This window comes from Sinohyriopsis cumingii, chromosome 17, assembly GCF_028554795.1.
Source record: "Sinohyriopsis cumingii isolate HCF-2022 chromosome 17, ASM2855479v2, whole genome shotgun sequence".
NCBI classification, from domain to species: domain Eukaryota; kingdom Metazoa; phylum Mollusca; class Bivalvia; order Unionida; family Unionidae; genus Sinohyriopsis; species Sinohyriopsis cumingii.
The window spans coordinates 39,672,009-39,691,756 of NC_142977.1; the positions used below are offsets into that span (position 1 = coordinate 39,672,009).

Here is a 19,748-nt window from a genome sequence, read left to right on the forward strand (position 1 = left end):
CTTTGCAATATGATAAGCTGTCAAAAACGATGATTATTCTGTTTCCCCTCTCAACTTAGTGCCAACGCTACATATTTATTATACCGCGTTCTTCAATGCATCTGATATTGTATCCATGCAAAGTAAATATCTATGTTGTTATTATGAAAACAGCTATTTAGCTAAACGGTAATATGAATCATTCTTGTCACGCTTTAGTAACCTTGGATGGAGTTGAATTGACCTGACTAAGTCAGATACTGTACCGCATAACCCACAGCTCGTATTGACCAATCGGCGCACAGGATTATACCGGTGCCGAGTCAAGTCTAGTTTATTCTGTTAGCAAAGTGCACTCATGTAACACACAGATAGCTAAAGTAATGGTTGCGAACTTTAAGCCTGCGGAAACCGAGAGTAGTATTTTTGGCCTATGGATACCCCCAATATCCGGTAAGTTTCTTAAGATTATTTATAATACACGTTAATATGACTTTATCAGCAATTTGTATTTGTTTTATTATTATTATTATTATTTGTCTTAATCCCTTGTGGATAAATGGCCTAGATCAATAGGGGGTCATTAAGAACGGGCGGGTTTATAAACAGACAATACAGTGCTATACTGTATCAGCGGGAACTTTGCACCATAGAGAATACAAATACGAAACAGCCAATTTGTACCTAATTGCGATAATTAGGTCAACATATTCATTTAGAATGACGTAGACTTATGGTCGATGTTACGGAAGTAATGGAATTTATTATTTAAAATATATATTTCCATTACTGATAACAGTTATGTAAATTCATATGCTGTAATTCATGTTTGTATCAGATCATTTATTTAATATGAAACGGGGATATGGTTATAAATAAAAAAGAAAGAAACATCAGACAGTAAAGCAGGTCTTATCGCACCTGTGGTAATAAAGAAACCAAATTATTTTGTTGTTAAATTATACGGAATTTATCAGCGTATGAACTGTATTTGACATGAAATAGCAATGCAGTGTAAGCTGTAAGAACGCATGCGTTCTCGCATATGCGAGATTAAGTTTGACGTGTTACGTATACATTCCATACGGTGCCTAGAGGTATAAGAACATGGCCATCTCCTTCTCTCTCTCTCTCTCTCTCTCACACACACACACACACATGCACACACACACGTTGTGTCAAACTTACAAAATGAAGTAGTGGGACGTATATATGCATCATATCCATACGCACATGTAATATTATAGCAAGGACTGTTCTTCATAGAGTTTAAAGCAATTTTTAACCTCCGAATCGACCAGTCATGTTTAAATCAAACTGATGAGAAAAATCCCCTCCAGTTCTAATACTTGATATTATTGTACAGGTATTAATTTATGAAGAATGAATAGCTGTTTATTTCCCCACTCTCAGCGTTTGCACTCAACAGATGCAACCGATGGAGTTTAGCTCGGGGTGGACCAATAAAAAAGACACATCTTGAACCATACCAAATCCTCCAGCCGAGAACTCACTTTGCCATCGCAGTATTATTATTGTCAGTAATCATTTTATGACTCGTATGTAAATCCTCGTGACAGTTTGTACCCTTGTAAATCAAAAACGTCTTCTTCTTCTTCTTCTTCTTATTATTATTATTATTATTATTATTTAGTCATCTAATATTTACTTATTCAATTTTAAATATCTCACTAAAGAATCCTCATGGCAGATTTCCTCCTCCAACGTCTCCACATGCAGCTTTTACAGGTTATAATTGTTAGTGTATATTATTGTTTATGTTCGTCGTGCGTTAATTTTCGCAACGAATGGTTTCCATTCCTTGTCTTCAACCTGGAATCAGGTCAAAACAATTAGGTTTCCTTTCCCAGAAAACACATTTACCCCGATCACCCCATTCAATTATTATTATTTTGTCAAAAATTCTTTTATTTTGACTATAAAATTTTGTATGATTGATTTCCTTTTTTAAAAAATTTCTTTCTTTTATTGACTTCCTGTGCCATTTCGACACGTATTTATAAATAGCTTTGGTATTTTCTTGGGCTTTTTTTGTGTGCTTCTGTTGTTATTTTATATAAAAATGTTTTCCTCCCCTAACGAAGAATTTGATTAACTAGAACCATCGAGGGACGTTCTGTAACTGTTTATGTTATGATGTCCGCCCGTCTGTCTGTCACAAATTTCCTTTTCGAACAATATGTCTGTTCTCCACCATCTACAGCTATTGAACTTCGTGAATGGATTGCTCTTAGGGTATGGAAACGGCCTTGTGTTTTTGGTCAAAGGTCAAGGGTACAAACTGAAAGAAGAAAACATAGTATCCGCACAATAAGATTAGTTCAGCATCACACAGCTGAACCAGTCTTTGTTCATTTCTTATACTTGGGGTAAGCAACAAGCCTGTCAATTTCGGGGTCAAAAGATCAAAGGTCAAGGATATTTTAACTAAAAGTCAAAACTCCATTTTCCCCATCTGCTGTTATAAAACTTTGTAGATATTTTGAATTTGGGGTAAGGCGAGAAACCTATCGATTTAGAGGTTGAAAGGTTAAAGGTTAGAATAATTGGAGTTCATTACCATCGACTGTTTTCAGTCTGTGTTGATGGCTTTCACTTGAGGTAAGAAAATTGTGGGCAAGGTCACTGTGGCTGAAAAGAGAAAAATGGCTTCTGCAACAACCATTCTAGTTATCAATAATGTACTTTCATCAAAGTTAGTGGATTGACTACACGTTGTTTAAAAAAGAAGCCCGCTAATTTTGGAGTCAAAGATCAAAGTCAGCATAACTGAAAAAAGAAAAATGGTGTTTTGCAGACAACCAACTTTTTTTGCGAGTTTGCATATAAGTTATAACAGAGACCTTTTTATTTTGGGGTTAAACGGTCAAAAGTCGTGGACATTTTGAGGTAAAAACAAATGGGTTTTGCAGAATAACTTTGGGTTCAGAGTAGGTTGCTTGATCAAACGTTTTGAATAACTTGCACTTTATCCTGGGATATAAAGATAAGATGTATTATTCCAAAAGTATAGAGTATTACGAAAGAATTCCAGTGGTATTCCGGATGAATTCCAATTTTAAATGTGCTGATTTACAAATAGTCTGGAATAGTGTTGATGTATTAACAGTCTTGATGTATTACGATGATATAATCCAAAATATCTCTAAATAAATTCACATTAATCCCAAAATGGTCATTTAGTCCTAAAGTCAAAGGGCCTTTTGTAATTCCATGAATAATTTAAATAAGTAAATCCTCTCAAATATAACTGAGACTTGACTAAAACTGATTCTTCTAAAGACTGATAGGAATGAGTAATTCTGAAGTAAATTTAATTTATATGAAAAGCTAAGACACAATAACATAACCAGGATAAATGTCATTTTCCCGTTAAACTCGACAACAACTTGCTTCCAGAATCTGAAACATGATTTGCATATTAAAAGACCTTAAACTCAGTATCTTTAACTATTTTTTTTTATCTTCACGTACTAATGGTCTTTAATTACAATCTAAGATTATTGACACATATTAGCTATGAAATATGTTGTTTACACTTTTTTTTAAAAAATATCCCAAAATTAGTCAGGTAGTCCCAACTCCTACCCTACAAATTTTTAATATGTAAATCATGTTCTAAAGGTCAATCACAAAATGCAAATGATACATACATACATACATACATACATACATACATACATACATACATACATACATACATACATACATGCATACACTGTCTGAGTCTAACAATGGTTTGTTGACTTACTTCATAGTTTCACAGGTAAGATTGCAAGTAATACCAATGGCTCGATTTCCAGACGTGTATTCCAGTTTTATCGTATACACGTATTTTCTTCTTTTTATTGTTTTATTGTTTTAAATTAATGATATCATCATCTATTATTTCACATGTCTTTTTGTCATTGTTTTAAGTTAAACTGCGAGTTTTAACAGATGTATATACGTACCTAGTTTTATGACAGCCATATGGGATATTAGCTTTAATGCTAAGTATATTGTCCTCTTAAAACAAATTATTATTATTATTATTAAATCAAGACGTAAGGGAGATAAATCACTATGGAGAAAAACGTATACAACTGTCAGATGACTGGGTTAAGGATCGCCAATGGTAGATATGGATTATATATGGCATAGGGATATTTACATGTATCCATGGTAACTCGGCCTAGGCAATAGATCGTTTTAGCTGACGTATGTATTTAAAAAATATTTTCCTTTTACATAGATGATAGTATGGAATCTTTACATATGCCCATTGTATTTTCCCTTGACTACATGGGCAAGCTTGAAAAAAAGTTTGAGTGACTCTGGACGTATCGAAAAGGATAAATACGTATGGAACAAAGAAGGTCTGTCTTTTATCCGAAATTGCAAAGATCTATTATCTGAAAATGTGGATAAGGTTTGAAATGATATCGCCAATAACAAACTCGTGAATGCATCAGCACAATTACTGCTATTTACCACAAACCTAATGAAGACAGTAGGTAGAAAGCAAAACCTAGCTGCGACATCTCCAAGAAAACTTCAGTCTGTCTTGGTTTGAAAGAGACTGCATGATCTCTAAAAGCAAAGCCTTACGATATCTAAAACAGTTCAGATTAAAAGGCACATTTGAAGTACTTGAAGATTATAAATTTTATAGAAATATGTATAAATCTCTTGCAAAAAGCAAGCAAAAGCAATATGAATTAAAACAATAAAATAGCCTTTTATCTGCATTATACTCTAAAATTACGCAACGGTTGGCACCTTGGAAAGAATCCGAGTGCTGGCGCACAAAGCAGTATCACGTCTGCAGTTTGGTGTTAATATTTTTTCAGAAATATTCAAGTTTTCCCGTTTTCATGACCTGATACATGAAAATGAATACAATGAACGAGGTCGTGACACTCTAGATAGATCTGTAACAGAAGAAGAGGTGCGCCTGTCATTGAATAAATTGAAACGTGACAAAGCTGGGGGGAATATATGGGCATAAATATATTCTTTATATGTATGGGCAGCATAACTGCACCAATTTCAACAATATTATTTAATAAACTATTCGATGTTTGATATTTTTTTCCAGAACTTTGTGAACGGCTATCATTATACCAATTTTAAAGAAAGGGGGTGCAGATGAACCCTCCGATTAAAGAGGCATTTGTCTACTACGTATTAAGCAAAGTTTTTACATTCGATTTTAAATAATACGATAAATGAATGAGTGGACGAAAAAGAATCACATGTGAAGAACCAACCGGGCTTAGAAAGAGTTACTCTAAAGCATATAATGTATTTATATTATATACATTAATTTGTAATTATTTAAGACAACGTGGTGGTAGATTCTATGCAGTATTTTTAAAATAGGAAAAAAGCTTTGGTCGGGTAGAGATATTTTACTGTACCAAAAGCTAGTTAGTGAAAATATTAGTGGAAAAATGTTAAGAATCATTAGGGCAATTTGTAATGATGTAAAAGCACGTGTTAAGCCCAATAATCCTATTACCAAGGTTGTGTTCTATCTCCTTTATTCTTTACCTTATTTTTGAACGATCTGAAGCCATTTTGGCTTAAAGAAACCTTATAATTATTTTTACTTTTGTGTACAGATGAATTAATTGTCTTTTCTGACACCGCCAACCAGTTGCAAAATATGCTCGACAGACTGCATACTTATTGCCTAAAGTAGAAATTAGAATGAGATGGCTATTCTCAGAAGTTGCGAAAATTGGTGCTATGGTCCTGCAGAGCTAAAGACTGAAATATATTATAAGTGTATAGGATTCCGGATACATGCCAGAAAAGTCTATCCTTGCAAGCGCTGAAGGCTATGCATTTTTTGAAGCAAAAACGTCTTTCAAAATTTGGCAAATTACCCGTACCTGGATTGCTTTGCTTGCTTGACTCAAAGATATCTCTGATCCGTAATCCCATCCTTAAGTAAGGAGCTGAGGTTTGGGGGTTTTATGACGCCAATGATATTGAAAAAGTTCATTTGTCATTTTGTAAATATATTCTTGGTATATCTGTCTACTCCAAATGCATTCGTACACAATGAATTGAGAAGAATCAGTATGAAGAGTATAAGATATACACGTATTTTGAAATATTGGCTAACAATTTTAAAACTGCCAGAAGAAAGATATGCTAAATAATGTTACAATTAAGATGGTGGGAAAATTGTGATGCTGGGCTAAAGATGTTAAAAAGCTCGTAGTTACGTTTGGATTTTGCAATGTTTGGTGTGCTCAGGGGGTAAATGATGAAAATACATTTCTTAGATTGTTCCATCAGAGATGGAAGCTACTTTCGGTCAAAAGCTGAAGGATGAGATTAAGTCAGTGGAAAGACTACGTTTCCATAGGTCATTGAGAGTAGAATTCACTTGTCAAAGATGTCTAGAATTGCTAGGATATAGCGATTGATGTTATATAAACACCTTGTTTCGAGTGGGGAACTTGCCAACCAGAGGTTGCACAGGAAGATGAAAATATTCGTTATGAAGAAAGACTGTCAGATTTGCAACGGTAATGTCGAAAATTAATTCCATTTTATTACTGCTTGTCCGCTGTATGGAGAATTCTGAGGAAAATATTTACCCATCTTTGTATATAGAAATCAAACTTTAGAAAAATTTAGAACTTTTATACTAGTACGATTCTGATGACTAATTTAGCAAGGTTTACTGTAAAAGCCCTAAAGTCTAGAGAAACCGTTTTATCATCGACCTCCGCTACATAGGACTGCAGGCTTTATGGTTGTCTTTAAACTAGACTGTGTGATTACTGTGTAATATATATATATATATATATATATATATATATATATATATATATATATATATATATATATATATATATAGTCGAAAAATGCAATAATGATTACTTTTATGTATAACACTTTCAATCAATACGATGTTCTTTTGTTGCATCATGGGCTCGTGGCTGTATCACAAATAAACACTTATTATTATTATTATTATTATTATTATTATTATTATTATAAAAGGATCAAAGGTTAAGGTCATAGTTCTGTGAATCAGCGGAGAGGGGGTGGGAGTTGCAGAAGTGATTGTCAAAACTATAATTTACTAATTGTTACAAACTCTAAGCTGTAAATTATAGCGGATGACATATTTAAAAGTACCGATAAATGATTGAAGGCTATCGATCTCGGGTACAAAATACACCAGGCCGGAAGTCGATTTCGTGTATACGTTGCCTTAGGCCTCAAAGATAAACACTTCCGTGCACATTCAATACTCATCCCCAACATCCGTTTAAAGACAAAGTATGAAGTAATTTGAACGGTAACATTATTTAGGCTTAATCGATGTAAGGCAAGGCTATAATGTGACTGGTACATGTATTTCTGGCAACATTTTCCTATGCAAAAAAAATCATTATCGGGAAAATGTTCATTGGTTTCATTTGCATTCTACATATCGAAATTTTTCAGAACGGATACCAAGTTATTGCTTTAGTTTAAGCAGAATATAGAGAGAACTATCTGTCTGTTTGAAAATGGCAATGCTTTATTAAAACAAGGGTTTAGCAGAACACTGTTAACCGTCCGAAAAGCTTTACGTATGTTCCCTGCTATTGTGAAACGAAGAACGAAGAGAAGGCAGTGAACCATAGTGGGCTACTAAATAAATCCACGAACAGCCCAAGAAACACCAGAAAGGATAGACCCAGTCTAGGTGAGGACCTTAATTTCTCAGCAAACAACCGTTGTTTATTATTATTATTATTATTATTATTGTTGGTGTTGTTGTTGTTGTTGAAAAGAGGGCACATAGTCCTACAGTTCAAGACGCCTCCACTGATATTACATTGTAGGACTGGGGGCACCAAGAATTATGTGTTGCTAGGGCGGTAGAATCGTCTGCTACTCCGATGAGTTTAGAATATGCCTTGCAACTGTAATTGCCACAAGTTCTCATGTGGCACATAAGAATTACGTTGTAACGACCAGTTGTAACGGTCATTGAATGAAATTCCTTGTGGCACATAAGAATTACACTGTAACGACCAGTTGTAACGGTCATTGAATGAAATTCCATGTGGTACATAACAATTACATTATAAGGAGCAGCTGTAACAGATCTTTTTTGACTTCTTTCCTTCAGGTATTAACTTTGCTGTATTGGTGAAGTTCGGTTGAGCATGTATACTTTTTAGTATCTGTAGTACCATACCGCTCCGGTGGCCTAGTGGTTAGAGCGTCCGCCTCGGATGCGGGAGGTCGTGGGTTCGATCTCCGGCCGAGTCATACCAAAGACTTATAAAATTGGTACATACAGTTGCCTCGCTTGGCGCTCAGCATCAAGAGGTTAGTGTTAGGACTGGTCGGCCTGGTGTCAGGATAATGTGACTGGGTGGGACATCATGTTACATGTCGGCGGCATGATGCCCCAGTGCTAGACATCACTATAAACTGCCACACTGCAGACATCGTAGCGATATGACTGAAAAATTGTTAAAGCTACGTTAACAATCCAAATCACACACACACACACACACACACACACATGTGGTACCTATGTAAATGTAAATACTGTTATCATGAGAGAGATAGAGATAGAGAGAGAGAGAGAGAGAGAGAGAGTCATGTTAGTATTTGTTAATCGTCTGAGAACTCTATTTCAGGTTCAGGCAACTATTACCCAAAGTATATATCCAAAATAATTGAGATATGTTTTGTTTCGATTTTTAGTAGACTTAAATTTATGCAATCTTGTACGTCAGTCTCTATCAAAAACCTTTTTTGTGTCCGTGTGTGTGTGTGTGTGTGTGAGAGAGAGAGAGAGAGAAAGAGAGAGAGTGGTTTTCTGCTAATGATATTCCCTTGCCTGTGTCACTCAAACAAACGTTAAGTACAGGCCGATTTGACAGCTTGACGTTCCATGCTATGATTGGTTTAAAATTTCCATTCAAGTACCGGAAGACCGACCTATTGTCCCAAACCACTGGCGACAATCCGCAGCTCTCTTTTGTCGCCCGTCGCTGCATGTGCTGAGAATTTCTCGTTTTTCATTAGTATGCATATACAAAAATACATCATCAACAACACAGCACTGAACACAAACTGCCCCACCCCTTTTTTGTAGTGATAATTTCCGACAATCATGGGCTATTAAACATTTCCACGTTATGGGCCATATGTGTGGTTGATTGAATTTCCATGATATTATAACAAACTAGCATGCTTCCCAATAACCTCAACTATCACTATTTGGAGATTGTATATATGTAGAAGACATAAATAAAGGTAGTTGCCAAACAAACCAATACTTTTTTCCAGCCTAACTCAAAGTAATTGTAAACCAAATTACAGATTTGGTTCCTGTTTGAACGTTTCAATACCGGGCTTATTAGGTCTACGTGAAATTATTTCGTAAGACCTAAAGGTGCGTGGTGGATTGTCGCCCATGACTTGCTACAATGCGGGAGACCCAACCAAATCAATTAATCAATCAATCGATCAGTCAATCGATGTTCATTCAGACTACATAACAGGATACATACGCATAGCAATGATACTCGACAAAGCTAGAACAAGCGCAAGAACACAAAGGAATATTTATTTTAAAAAAGTCGAATGATGAAAGAATTCCAAGGTATATTTGATACGGAAAATCAAGCCACCAAATTCCTTGCGTTTCACTCCTTTTAATTTATCTATATTAGTGTGAATTATTTTTTTATGCTAGACCCAAGCTCTTACAGATTTAACTCCGTATTAAGTATACATTTTTCTGTTGCGAAATGAAGTACAAATTGTATCACTGAGTTGTCCTGTATAGTACACAGGGTTATTTATATCTTATAATACTAGTACGTAAGTCAAAGGACCAGGGTGTCCGGAGGGTCTAATATTTGGAGTGTCCGGAGGGTCTAATGTTCCGAGTGATCATAGTATTCCGAGGGTCCGGAGTCTGTGGCAGTTGTGAAATTGATTCGTAGGAGCTGTGGAGCGGATATGGTGCACGGGTAACGGAGTGTATCTCCATACATGTATTTTATTAGCTGTATGCTAATTTTGGGTTAGTAAGACGCAGTGTATCATTCAGGACTGGAAAGATAGATGGTATATCCGTTCTTGTGTTTAGCAACATAATTTCGCTACCTGAGCGAATACATTTTTACTATGAGTAAAAAGCTTACATCGTTTACTATTTGAGTGAACTATATTCATCTTTCCATTATTGAATCATTTGTGAATCATTTATCCTGTTTGTTTTTTTTTGTGTTACTGAACTAATTTATTCGTATTTTTATTTCCATCTTTGAATCTGTGCGTTTTATGTTAAATAAATCCAATATTTGGATTATAAATACGCACACATCTCCATAATCTACTGCTCATATAAATCACCACATTAAACCATATATATATATATATATATATATATATATATATATATATATATATATATATATATATATATATATATATATATATATATATATATATATATATGTGTGTGTGTGTGTGTGTGTGTGTGTGTGTCGTCAAAACGTGTTCTGTTGTCAATCCGAAATATCCCACCCGGTTATCTTGTTACATTGTCACTCGGTTATATGACTGGTTTGGCTTTTGGACAATGTTGTGGTCTAATTATTTAATTATTTCGTTATGTCATCTGCTAAACTCTTAACACATATGCAAGATTTTACAGTAGTTTCGTGTATCGACTCACCTGCTCATAAAATGAAGCTTTGTGTGCCATTAATGAATATATTTTAAGTTGTGTACCAGGAGTAGATCTTGTATATATATACTAGACTCCGTTCTAGCGTTTCTTCACCAGTCATTTACTGGTTAATACAAGTCTCGTTGCCTTCAATCTCATTCCGAATCTTGTAGAGATTTTTTTGCATTGAAAGACAGGAAAATCCGAAGTCGGTGTTTATTATGTTTTATGTCCACTGGACCTCAAACCACAGCTTCATTAATTCTTTAAACTCTTTTAAAAATTCTTTCATCCTTCTTCGGTGACGAGGTGTCCCTTGCGAGCAAGAACATAATTTTTTAAACTTTATGCGGGTGTCTAAATAAAAATGGTATAGCAAATTTCCTCATGATCTTGTATTAAAATTCCTCATTTTATAATAAAAATCCTCATGATTTTTTATATTAAAATTCCTCATGATTTTGTATTAGAACTTTCCCATGATTTTGTATTGAAACTCCCCATGGTTTATAACAAAAAGTCATGATTTTGTATTAAGCTTTTCTTTTATTGTTACATTTCTCTAATTCAGAAACGTTCAAAATCAGTGACTGGTGTCTTTTTCATGATTACTGTTATATATATATTTTTGTTACTAAATTTATTCCATCCCAACAACATTTGTTTTTTTTAAAGAGAAATAATAATCTTGTAATATATTATTTATTGCTTAAATATCCTTAGTGCTTACATCGTCTACTAAACATCTGTGATCGTCATGAGCAGATAAGATCACGCCTTTTTATCGTCCTGATGTATATTTGATCAGGAGATACGCGTTTTCATGTCTTGATTTAAATATCCTTAGAGTAGGTAATATATGAAGTACATGGACACTGACTAAAATAGTTTGATTGTCTTTTCATGTGAGCTATTTCATATGTTTAACAAACAAAATAAAGTAATTCAATGACTGCTTTATCGTCATATTATGTAAAACCAACCAATGAAACACCGCCAAGATGTGTTTGTGATCACGAGGCCACTTACCTTACTATTCCATAAAAATACATCCCAAAACAACAAGAGATCACTTTTTCAAAAATATGGTTTAGGCATTTGTTGTCTACTTTGTTTCTTATCTGATCCATTAGGATGAAATACATCGGATAGATAGTTGTTTCCTGCAAATGCTCAACCGCTTACCACTTCAGTCATAACAATGCTGTGGTAATTTGCAGTATTTGAGATTAGGAAATTTTCACAATGTTGCCAGTGTTTATTTTACATTCTGACAGAATAACTTCCCTTTCTTTTCAATGACCAATGTTGTTATCTTCAATATAGCATTATGCTGTAAGGATTAGGCAAAGGTACATGTCTCATAAGATAACATTACGCTGTAAGGATTAGGCACTAGTATTTGTCGCATAATATAGCATTACTCTGTAAAGATTAGGCACAGGTATATGTCGCATAAGATAGCATTACGCTGTAAAGATTAGGCACAGGTATATGTCGCATAAGATAACATTACGCTGTAAAGATTAGGCACTGGTATATGTCTCATAAGATAACATTACTCTGTAAATATTAGGCACCGGCATATGTCTCATAAGATAGCATTACTCTGTAAAGATCAGGCACAGGTATGTCTCATAAGATAACATTACTCTGTAAAGATTAGGCACCGGTATATATCTCATAAGATAGCATTACTCTGTAAAGATTAGGCACAGGTATATATCTCATATGATAGCATTACTCTGTAAAGATTAGGCACAGGTATATGTCTCATAATATAGCATTACTCTGTAAAGATTAGGCACCGGTATATGTCTCATAAGATAACATTACTCTGTAAAGATTAGGCACCGGTATATGTCTCATAAGATAACATTACGCTGTAAGGATTAGGCACTGGTATTTGTCTCATAAGATAACATTACGCTGTAAGGATTAGGCACTAGTATTTGTCGCATAAGATAGCATTACTCTGTAAAGATTAGGCACAGGTATACGTCTCATAAGATAGCATTACGCTGTAAAGATAAGGCACTGGTATACGTCTCATAAGATAGCATTACGCTGTAAAGATAAGGCACTGGTATATGTTGCATAAGATAGCATTACTCTGTAAGGATTAGGCACTGGTATTTGTCGCATAATATAGCATTACTCTGTAAAGATTAGGCACCGATATATGTCTCATAAGATAAGATTATGCTGTAAGGATTAGGCGCTGGTATTCGTCTCATAAGGTAACATTATGCTGTAAGGATTAGGCACTGGTATTCGTCTCATAAGATAACATTACGCTGTAATGATTAGACACCAGTATATGCCTTATGTTTAAATAAGCCTAAAATATTTACTGTGTGCCTCTAATGCAAGGAAATTGAAAAAAGTCCCATACTTAGCGTTAAGTATTTAAGCTGACAAAGTCGTAATAACTCTGAGATCTTGATGACAATGACACAGTGATCTACTCTATCTATTGTGTGTAACTTGTATTCAAGAAAACGTGACGGAGCTTAGTTAAAACCGTAAATATTACATGTCTTCAGCATGATGCCTCAGTGCTAGACATCACTATAAACTGCTACACTGCAGACATCGTAGCGATATGACTGAAACATTGTCAAAGCTACGTTAAAAATCATAATCTTACACACACACACACACACACACACACACACACACTATTACATGTAGCTGTAAACTTGCCATTAGGGCTGTATTTGTGTCGTAACGTCATTCAGTAGCATTCTGATCTCTTGATGGTTATGTTTGAATTTGTCAAGACTCATTCAAGTCTGATCTCTTGATGGTTTTGTTTGACTTCGTCATTCAAGTCTGATCTCTTGATGGTTCTGTTTGACTTCGCATTCAAGTCTGATCTCTTGATGGTTCTGTTTGACTTTGTCAAGACTCATTCAAGTCCGATCTCTTGATGGTTCTGTTTGACTTTATCAAGACTCATTCAAATCTGATCTTTTGATGGTTCTGTTTGACTTCGTCATTCAAGTCTGATCTCTTGATGGTTCTGTTTGACTTTGTCAAGACTCATTCAAGTCCGATCTCTTGATGGTTCTGTTTGACTTTATCAAGACTCATTCAAATCTGATCTTTTGATGGTTCTGTTTGACTTCGTCATTCAAGTCTGATCTCGTGATGGTTCTGTTTGACTTCGTCATTTAAGTCTGATCTCTTGGTGGTTCTGTTTGACTTTGTCAAGACTCATTCAAGTCTGATCTCTTGATGGTTCTGTTTGACTTTGTCAAGACTCATTCAAGTCTGATCTCTTGATGGTTCTGTTTGACTTCGTTATTCAAGTCTGATCTCTTGATGGTTCTGTTTGACTTCGTTATTCAAGTCTGATCTCTTGATGGTTCTGTTTAACTTCGTTATTCAAGTCTGATCTCTTGATGGTTCTGTTTGACTTTGTAAAGACTCATTCAAGTCTGATCTCTTGTTGGTTCTGTTTGAATTTGTCAAGACTCATTCAAGTCTGATCTCTTGATGGTTCTGTTTGACTTCGTCATTCAAGTCTGATCTCTTGATGGTTCTGTTTGACTTTGTCAAGACTCATTCAAGTCCGATCTCTTGATGGTTCTGTTTGACTTCGTCAAGACTCATTCAGATCCGATTTCTTGATGGTTCTGTTTGACTTCGTCATTCAAGTCTGATCTCTTGATGGTTCTGTTTGACTTCGTCTTTTAAGTCCGATCTCTTGATGGTTCTGTTTGACTTTGTCAAGACTTATTCAAGTCTGATCTCTTGATGGTTCTGTTTGACTTCGTTATTCAAGTCTGATCTCTTGATGGTTCTGTTTGACTTCGTCATTCAAGTCTGAACTCTTGATGGTTCTGTTTGACTTCGTTATTCAAGTCTGATCTCTTGATGGTTCTGTTTGACTTTGTCAAGACTCATTCAAGTCAGATCTCTTGATGGTTCTGTTTGACTTTGTCAAGACTCATTCAAGTCTGATCTCTTGATGGTTCTGTTTGACTTCGTCATTCAAGTCTGATCTCTTGATGGTTCTGTTTGACTTTGTCAAGACTCATTCAAGTCAGATCTCTTGATGGTTCTGTTTGACTTTGTCAAGACTCATTCAAGTCTGATCTCTTGATGGTTCTGTTTGAATTTGTCAAGACGCATTCAAGTCTGATCTCTTGATGGTTCTGTTTGACTTCGTCATTCAAGTCTGATCTCTTGATGGTTCTGTTTGACTTCGTCATTCAAGTCCGATCTCTTGATGGTTCTGTTTGACTTCGTCAAGACTCATTCAAGTCCGATCTCTTGATGGTTCTGTTTGACTTCGTCATTCAAGTCTGATCTCTTGATGGTTCTGTTTGACTTCGTCATTTAAGTCTGATCTCTTGGTGGTTCTGTTTGACTTTGTCAAGACGCATTCAAGTCCGATCTCTTGATGGTTCTGTTTGACTTTGTAAAGACTCATTCAAGTCTGATCTCTTGATGGTTCTGTTTGACTTCGTCATTCAAGTCTGATCTCTTGATGGTTCTGTTTGACTTCGTCATTCAAGTCTGATCACTTGATGGTTCTGTTTGACTTTGTCAAGACTCATTCAAGTCCGATCTCTTGATGGTTCTGTTTGACTTCGTCAAGACTCATTCAGATCCGATTTCTTGATGGTTCTGTTTGACTTCGTCATTCAAGTCTGATCTCTTGATGATTGTGTTCGACTTCGTCATTTAAGTCTGATCTCTTGGTGGTTCTGTTTGACTTTGTCAAGACTCATTCAAGTCCGATCTCTTGATGGTTCTGTTTGACTTTGTCAAGACTCATTCAAGTCTGATCTCTTGATGGTTCTGTTTGACTTCGTTATTCAAGTCTGATCTCTTGATGGTTCTGTTTTACTTCGTCATTCAAGTCTGAACTCTTGATGGTTCTGTTTGACTTCGTTATTCAAGTCTAATCTCTTGATGGTTCTGTTTAACTTCGTTATTCAAGTCTGATCTCTTGATGGTTCTGTTTGATTTCGTCATTCAAGTCTGATTTCTTGATGGTTCTGTTTGAATTTGTCAAGACTCATTCAAGTCTGATCTCTTGATGGTTCTGATTGACTTCGTCATTCAAGTCTGATCTCTTGATGGTTCTGTTTGACTTCGTCATTTAAGTCTGATCTCTTGATGGTTCTGTTTGACTTCGTCATTTAAGTCTGATCTCTTGATGGTTCTGTTTGACTTTGTAAAGACTCATTCAAGTCTGATCTCTTGATGGTTCTGTTTGAATTTGTCAAGACTCATTCAAGTCTGATCTCTTGATGGTTCTGTTTGACTTCGTCATTCAAGTCTGATCTCTTGATGGTTCTGTTTGACTTTGTCAAGACTCATTCAAGTCAGATCTCTTGATGGTTCTGTTTGACTTTGTCAAGACGCATTCAAGTCTGATCTCTTGTTGGTTCTGTTTGACTTCGTCATTCAAGTCTGATCTCTTGATGGTTCTGTTTGACTTCGTCATTCAAGTCCGATCTCTTGATGGTTCTGTTTGACTTCGTCAAGACTCATTCAGATCCGATTTCTTGATGGTTCTGTTTGACTTCGTCATTCAAGTCTGATCTCTTGATGGTTCTGTTTGACTTCGTCATTTAAGTCTGATCTCTTGGTGGTTCTGTTTGACTTTGTCAAGACGCATTCAAGTCCGATCTCTTGATGGTTCTGTTTGACTTTGTCTAGACTCATTCAAGTCTGATCTCTTGATGGTTCTGTTTGACTTCGTTATTCAAGTCTGATCTCTTGATGGTTCTGTTTGACTTCGTCATTCAAGTCTGATCTCTTGATGGTTCTGTTTGACTTCGTCATTTAAGTCTGATCTCTTGATGGTTCTGTTTGACTTTGTAAAGACTCATTCAAGTCTGATCTCTTGATGGTTCTGTTTGAATTTGTCAAGACTCATTCAAGTCTGATATCTTGATGGTTCTGTTTGACTTCGTCATTCAAGTCTGATCTCTTGATGGTTCTGTTTGACTTTGTCAAGACTCATTCAAGTCTGATCTCTTGATGGTTCTGTTTGACTTCGTCAATCAAGTCTGACCTCTTGATGGTTCTGTTTGACTTTGTCAAGAGTCATTCAAGTCTGATCTCTTGATGGTTCTGTTTACTTCGTCATTTAAGTCTGATCTCTTGATGATTCTGTTTGACTTCGTTATTCAAGTCTCTCTGTAACTTCTCCAAAAGAGATTTTACAACGCCACAGTTCTCAATTTTGATGGGATGTTTTTTCCTGTTCGATTGGTGGAAAAAATTGCCTAACGTTAGGTAGGTCTTCTGATCATTCCTTACTGATTATAGGGTTTTGTATGACCATTGATGACGTCTTTAATCTCTGTTTGAACGAGCATTGAGCTTCTAAGATACTCTTTTGGTCTTGCTTTCGTGAATATGGTTTTGTATGCTGTTTAATTACTGCCGTGTTAAATAATGTATCATTTATTGTTATTTGTTCGATCTCTCTTGATATCTTTCAAATTGTTCCTACAAAATGTATGTTGTATCTGGTTATCAGCTCTTTTAAATTCACATTTTTTATTTTCTGCGTCAGCGAAATCTTCGTGGTCACGCAAATTGACAACACGATAGTTACTGAGATCTAAATCATGTTGGTTGTAATGTTTGTGTTATTGATTTGGTTTAGGAAACTCTGTACATTTATTTTGGGACTCAAAACCTCAAAACTGTATCTTATTCAGTAGATGGTTGTAATGTTCTCTGCGAATCGAATTCAAACAATTTAGAACTGCAGTTGTGTTTTGTATATAATGTGTAATTGCTACTCTGAATAATTGTAACTGTTTAGTTGTGTTTCAAACAGTCAACGTCAGCATTTTATTCCTTGTCATAATTTGTAGTCATTGCCTCTTCGACTCTTTTCATGCACATGTGTACATAATAACTCTCATGAACTAAAACTATCATAATTTCATTCTTCTCATTAATACGGTAAAAGATATTTTATAAGTTCATCCAAAAACTTTTATAATGACAAATGAAAAATCTACTGTGTAATTAATATGTAGTCAACCATTTCTTTTATCACTTGGAATGGTATATTAGATTTCCTTTTCAAAAAGTGACTAAATGCAAATCGCTTATTTTGATCTGTTAATTTATTTAGTAGGATTTCTTATCATTTCTTCTCTAAATATTTTCCTCGTGCTTTTAATCCTATTGTATACACTGTACTCATCAACAATGAAAGTGAATTCATCATCGCCTATATTGTTATATTTGGTTCCTCGGCCTTTCACTTTATCAATACTGTTCAATTTATAGTTGGTTGATGTTATTATTTTATCATGTTAGGAATCTATTGACGAGCAATCTTATAATTCGAAACCTTTAACACAGTTCCTTTCTTTTGATTGATGTGGTAAATCCTATGAATGGTTAATGGACCAGCTATACCAGTAGCTATTCCAGATTTACAAAAAACAAAACAAAAAAAACATCCAGCTTTCCACCTGTTGAAACTGTTTCCATGTTGGCCTCTATCCATAACTCTTCGTTATGTATCATTCTGTATTTTTTTCTATGCCTTTATCCATAGCGCATCGTTATGTATCATTCTGTATTTATTTTTCTATGCCTTTATCCATATCTCATCGTTATGTATCAATCTGTATTTGTTTTTCTATGCCTTTATCCATAGCTCATCGTTTTGTATCATTCTGTATTTGTTTTTCTATGCGTACTGTTCAATCTCCTTGGCCAAATAAGTTTTACCTCATTAAGGCAATATTTCAATAAGTTGTCAGTAATTTCACTCGACACCTACGATATTTATCTGCCAACAAAATGTATATATTGTGTAACAGTTTTGTCTAGTATAAAAGTGGAAGACACCCTCCCACCCCCCACCCATATATATTTCATGTGGGGTCTTTGACTTCATGGTGGCAACGCGCGTTTGGAGAATATATTGTGAATCTACCATGCGCTTTAACTGATGATACAAAAGTTCATGGAGAATTCTCCGACTACTGTCAAGACTCTCATCCAAGATGAAGTTTGCCGGCTTCTTTGACTCAACTATATATAATTTTTCCTTGCCAAAAATTAATTACAGTCTTTCAGTTTAAATATCTTTGTTTTCTTCACTACCCCAATTTTCGGACCCTGTGCTAGAGCTGAAATTCAGCTCCAACCCCAATAAGGACTATGGAAAAGATAAATGAAATTCTTTCACTATACTGACCTTGGAAGAAAAAATGTTATAAATGGTGTAGCTCAAATTGGACGAGGTTGGCGAAAATATGGAAAAGTAAGCGCAGAAAGTTCAATAGTTGAGTGTTAAAAATAATCACTTTAATGTTCTTTTGTTGAATATTTTGTATTTCATATGTATGAACTACTGGTGAAATGCCGTTATAACGTACACTAATATTAAAACATTTCTTTTTTTAATTGCTTATGCACAGTTGTTTTAGAACATTATTGGACAAAACAAGCGGGTATTTATCCTGGAATATTTTCATAATACCCAAGAAGAGACAAGAAAATGTATCATTTGGGTTTTAAATCTTGGAATTGGATACAAGACTGCTTGTTTAACAGAATAATTTTAAAGACTTGCTGGAAATTATATCGGCACTTACGTATAGGATATCAGAATGTTAGAATACGTTGCGGTCTGAAATGATAGCGTCTCACGAGTACGCATCTATGACCCCGAGGAATATATTTTCCCAGCATAACTGTATTGATTACTGTACAGCTACCCCAGTGATGACAATTATTGCAATGATTAAAGATGCCAGTCATTTTTCAAAATCGTTTACTTCAACAATGACCTGGCTTTTTGTGTGCTGAAATCTAAATGTTTAAACGTCATCAAACAGAATGGGCAAGGGCAAGCCTGTGTGAAAATACTGTGAACTATCTAATTCCACTAAATGTTATGTATCATCTGTCAGTTCATGTTTAGAAAATACCCAAGTTATTTATTGGAAGAAACTTATTGATCAGAAAGTTCACAGTGTAAATTGCTACATCTAAAAATGAGGTAAATGTCAAATTTAAAAAAGATTTGGACCTCTGTTTGCTCTATCAT

The 19,748-nt window shown here is 35.1% G+C and overlaps 1 protein-coding gene across 4 annotated transcripts in view; it reads left to right on the forward strand.

Annotated features, from left to right (window-relative positions):
• Positions 1–278: 278 nt before the first annotated feature.
• Positions 279–19,748, forward strand: part of LOC149778467 (retinoic acid receptor RXR-like) — a 129,572-nt gene continuing 110,102 nt past the window's right edge. For all 4 annotated transcript variants that reach the window (XM_089939311.1, XM_089939314.1, XM_089939312.1 and 1 more), the window contains exon 1: positions 279–432. In XM_089939311.1, the coding sequence (XP_089795437.1) occupies positions 363–432 (70 nt within the window). In that variant the 5' untranslated portion in view covers positions 279–362. The remainder of the gene's footprint in view (positions 433–19,748) is intronic.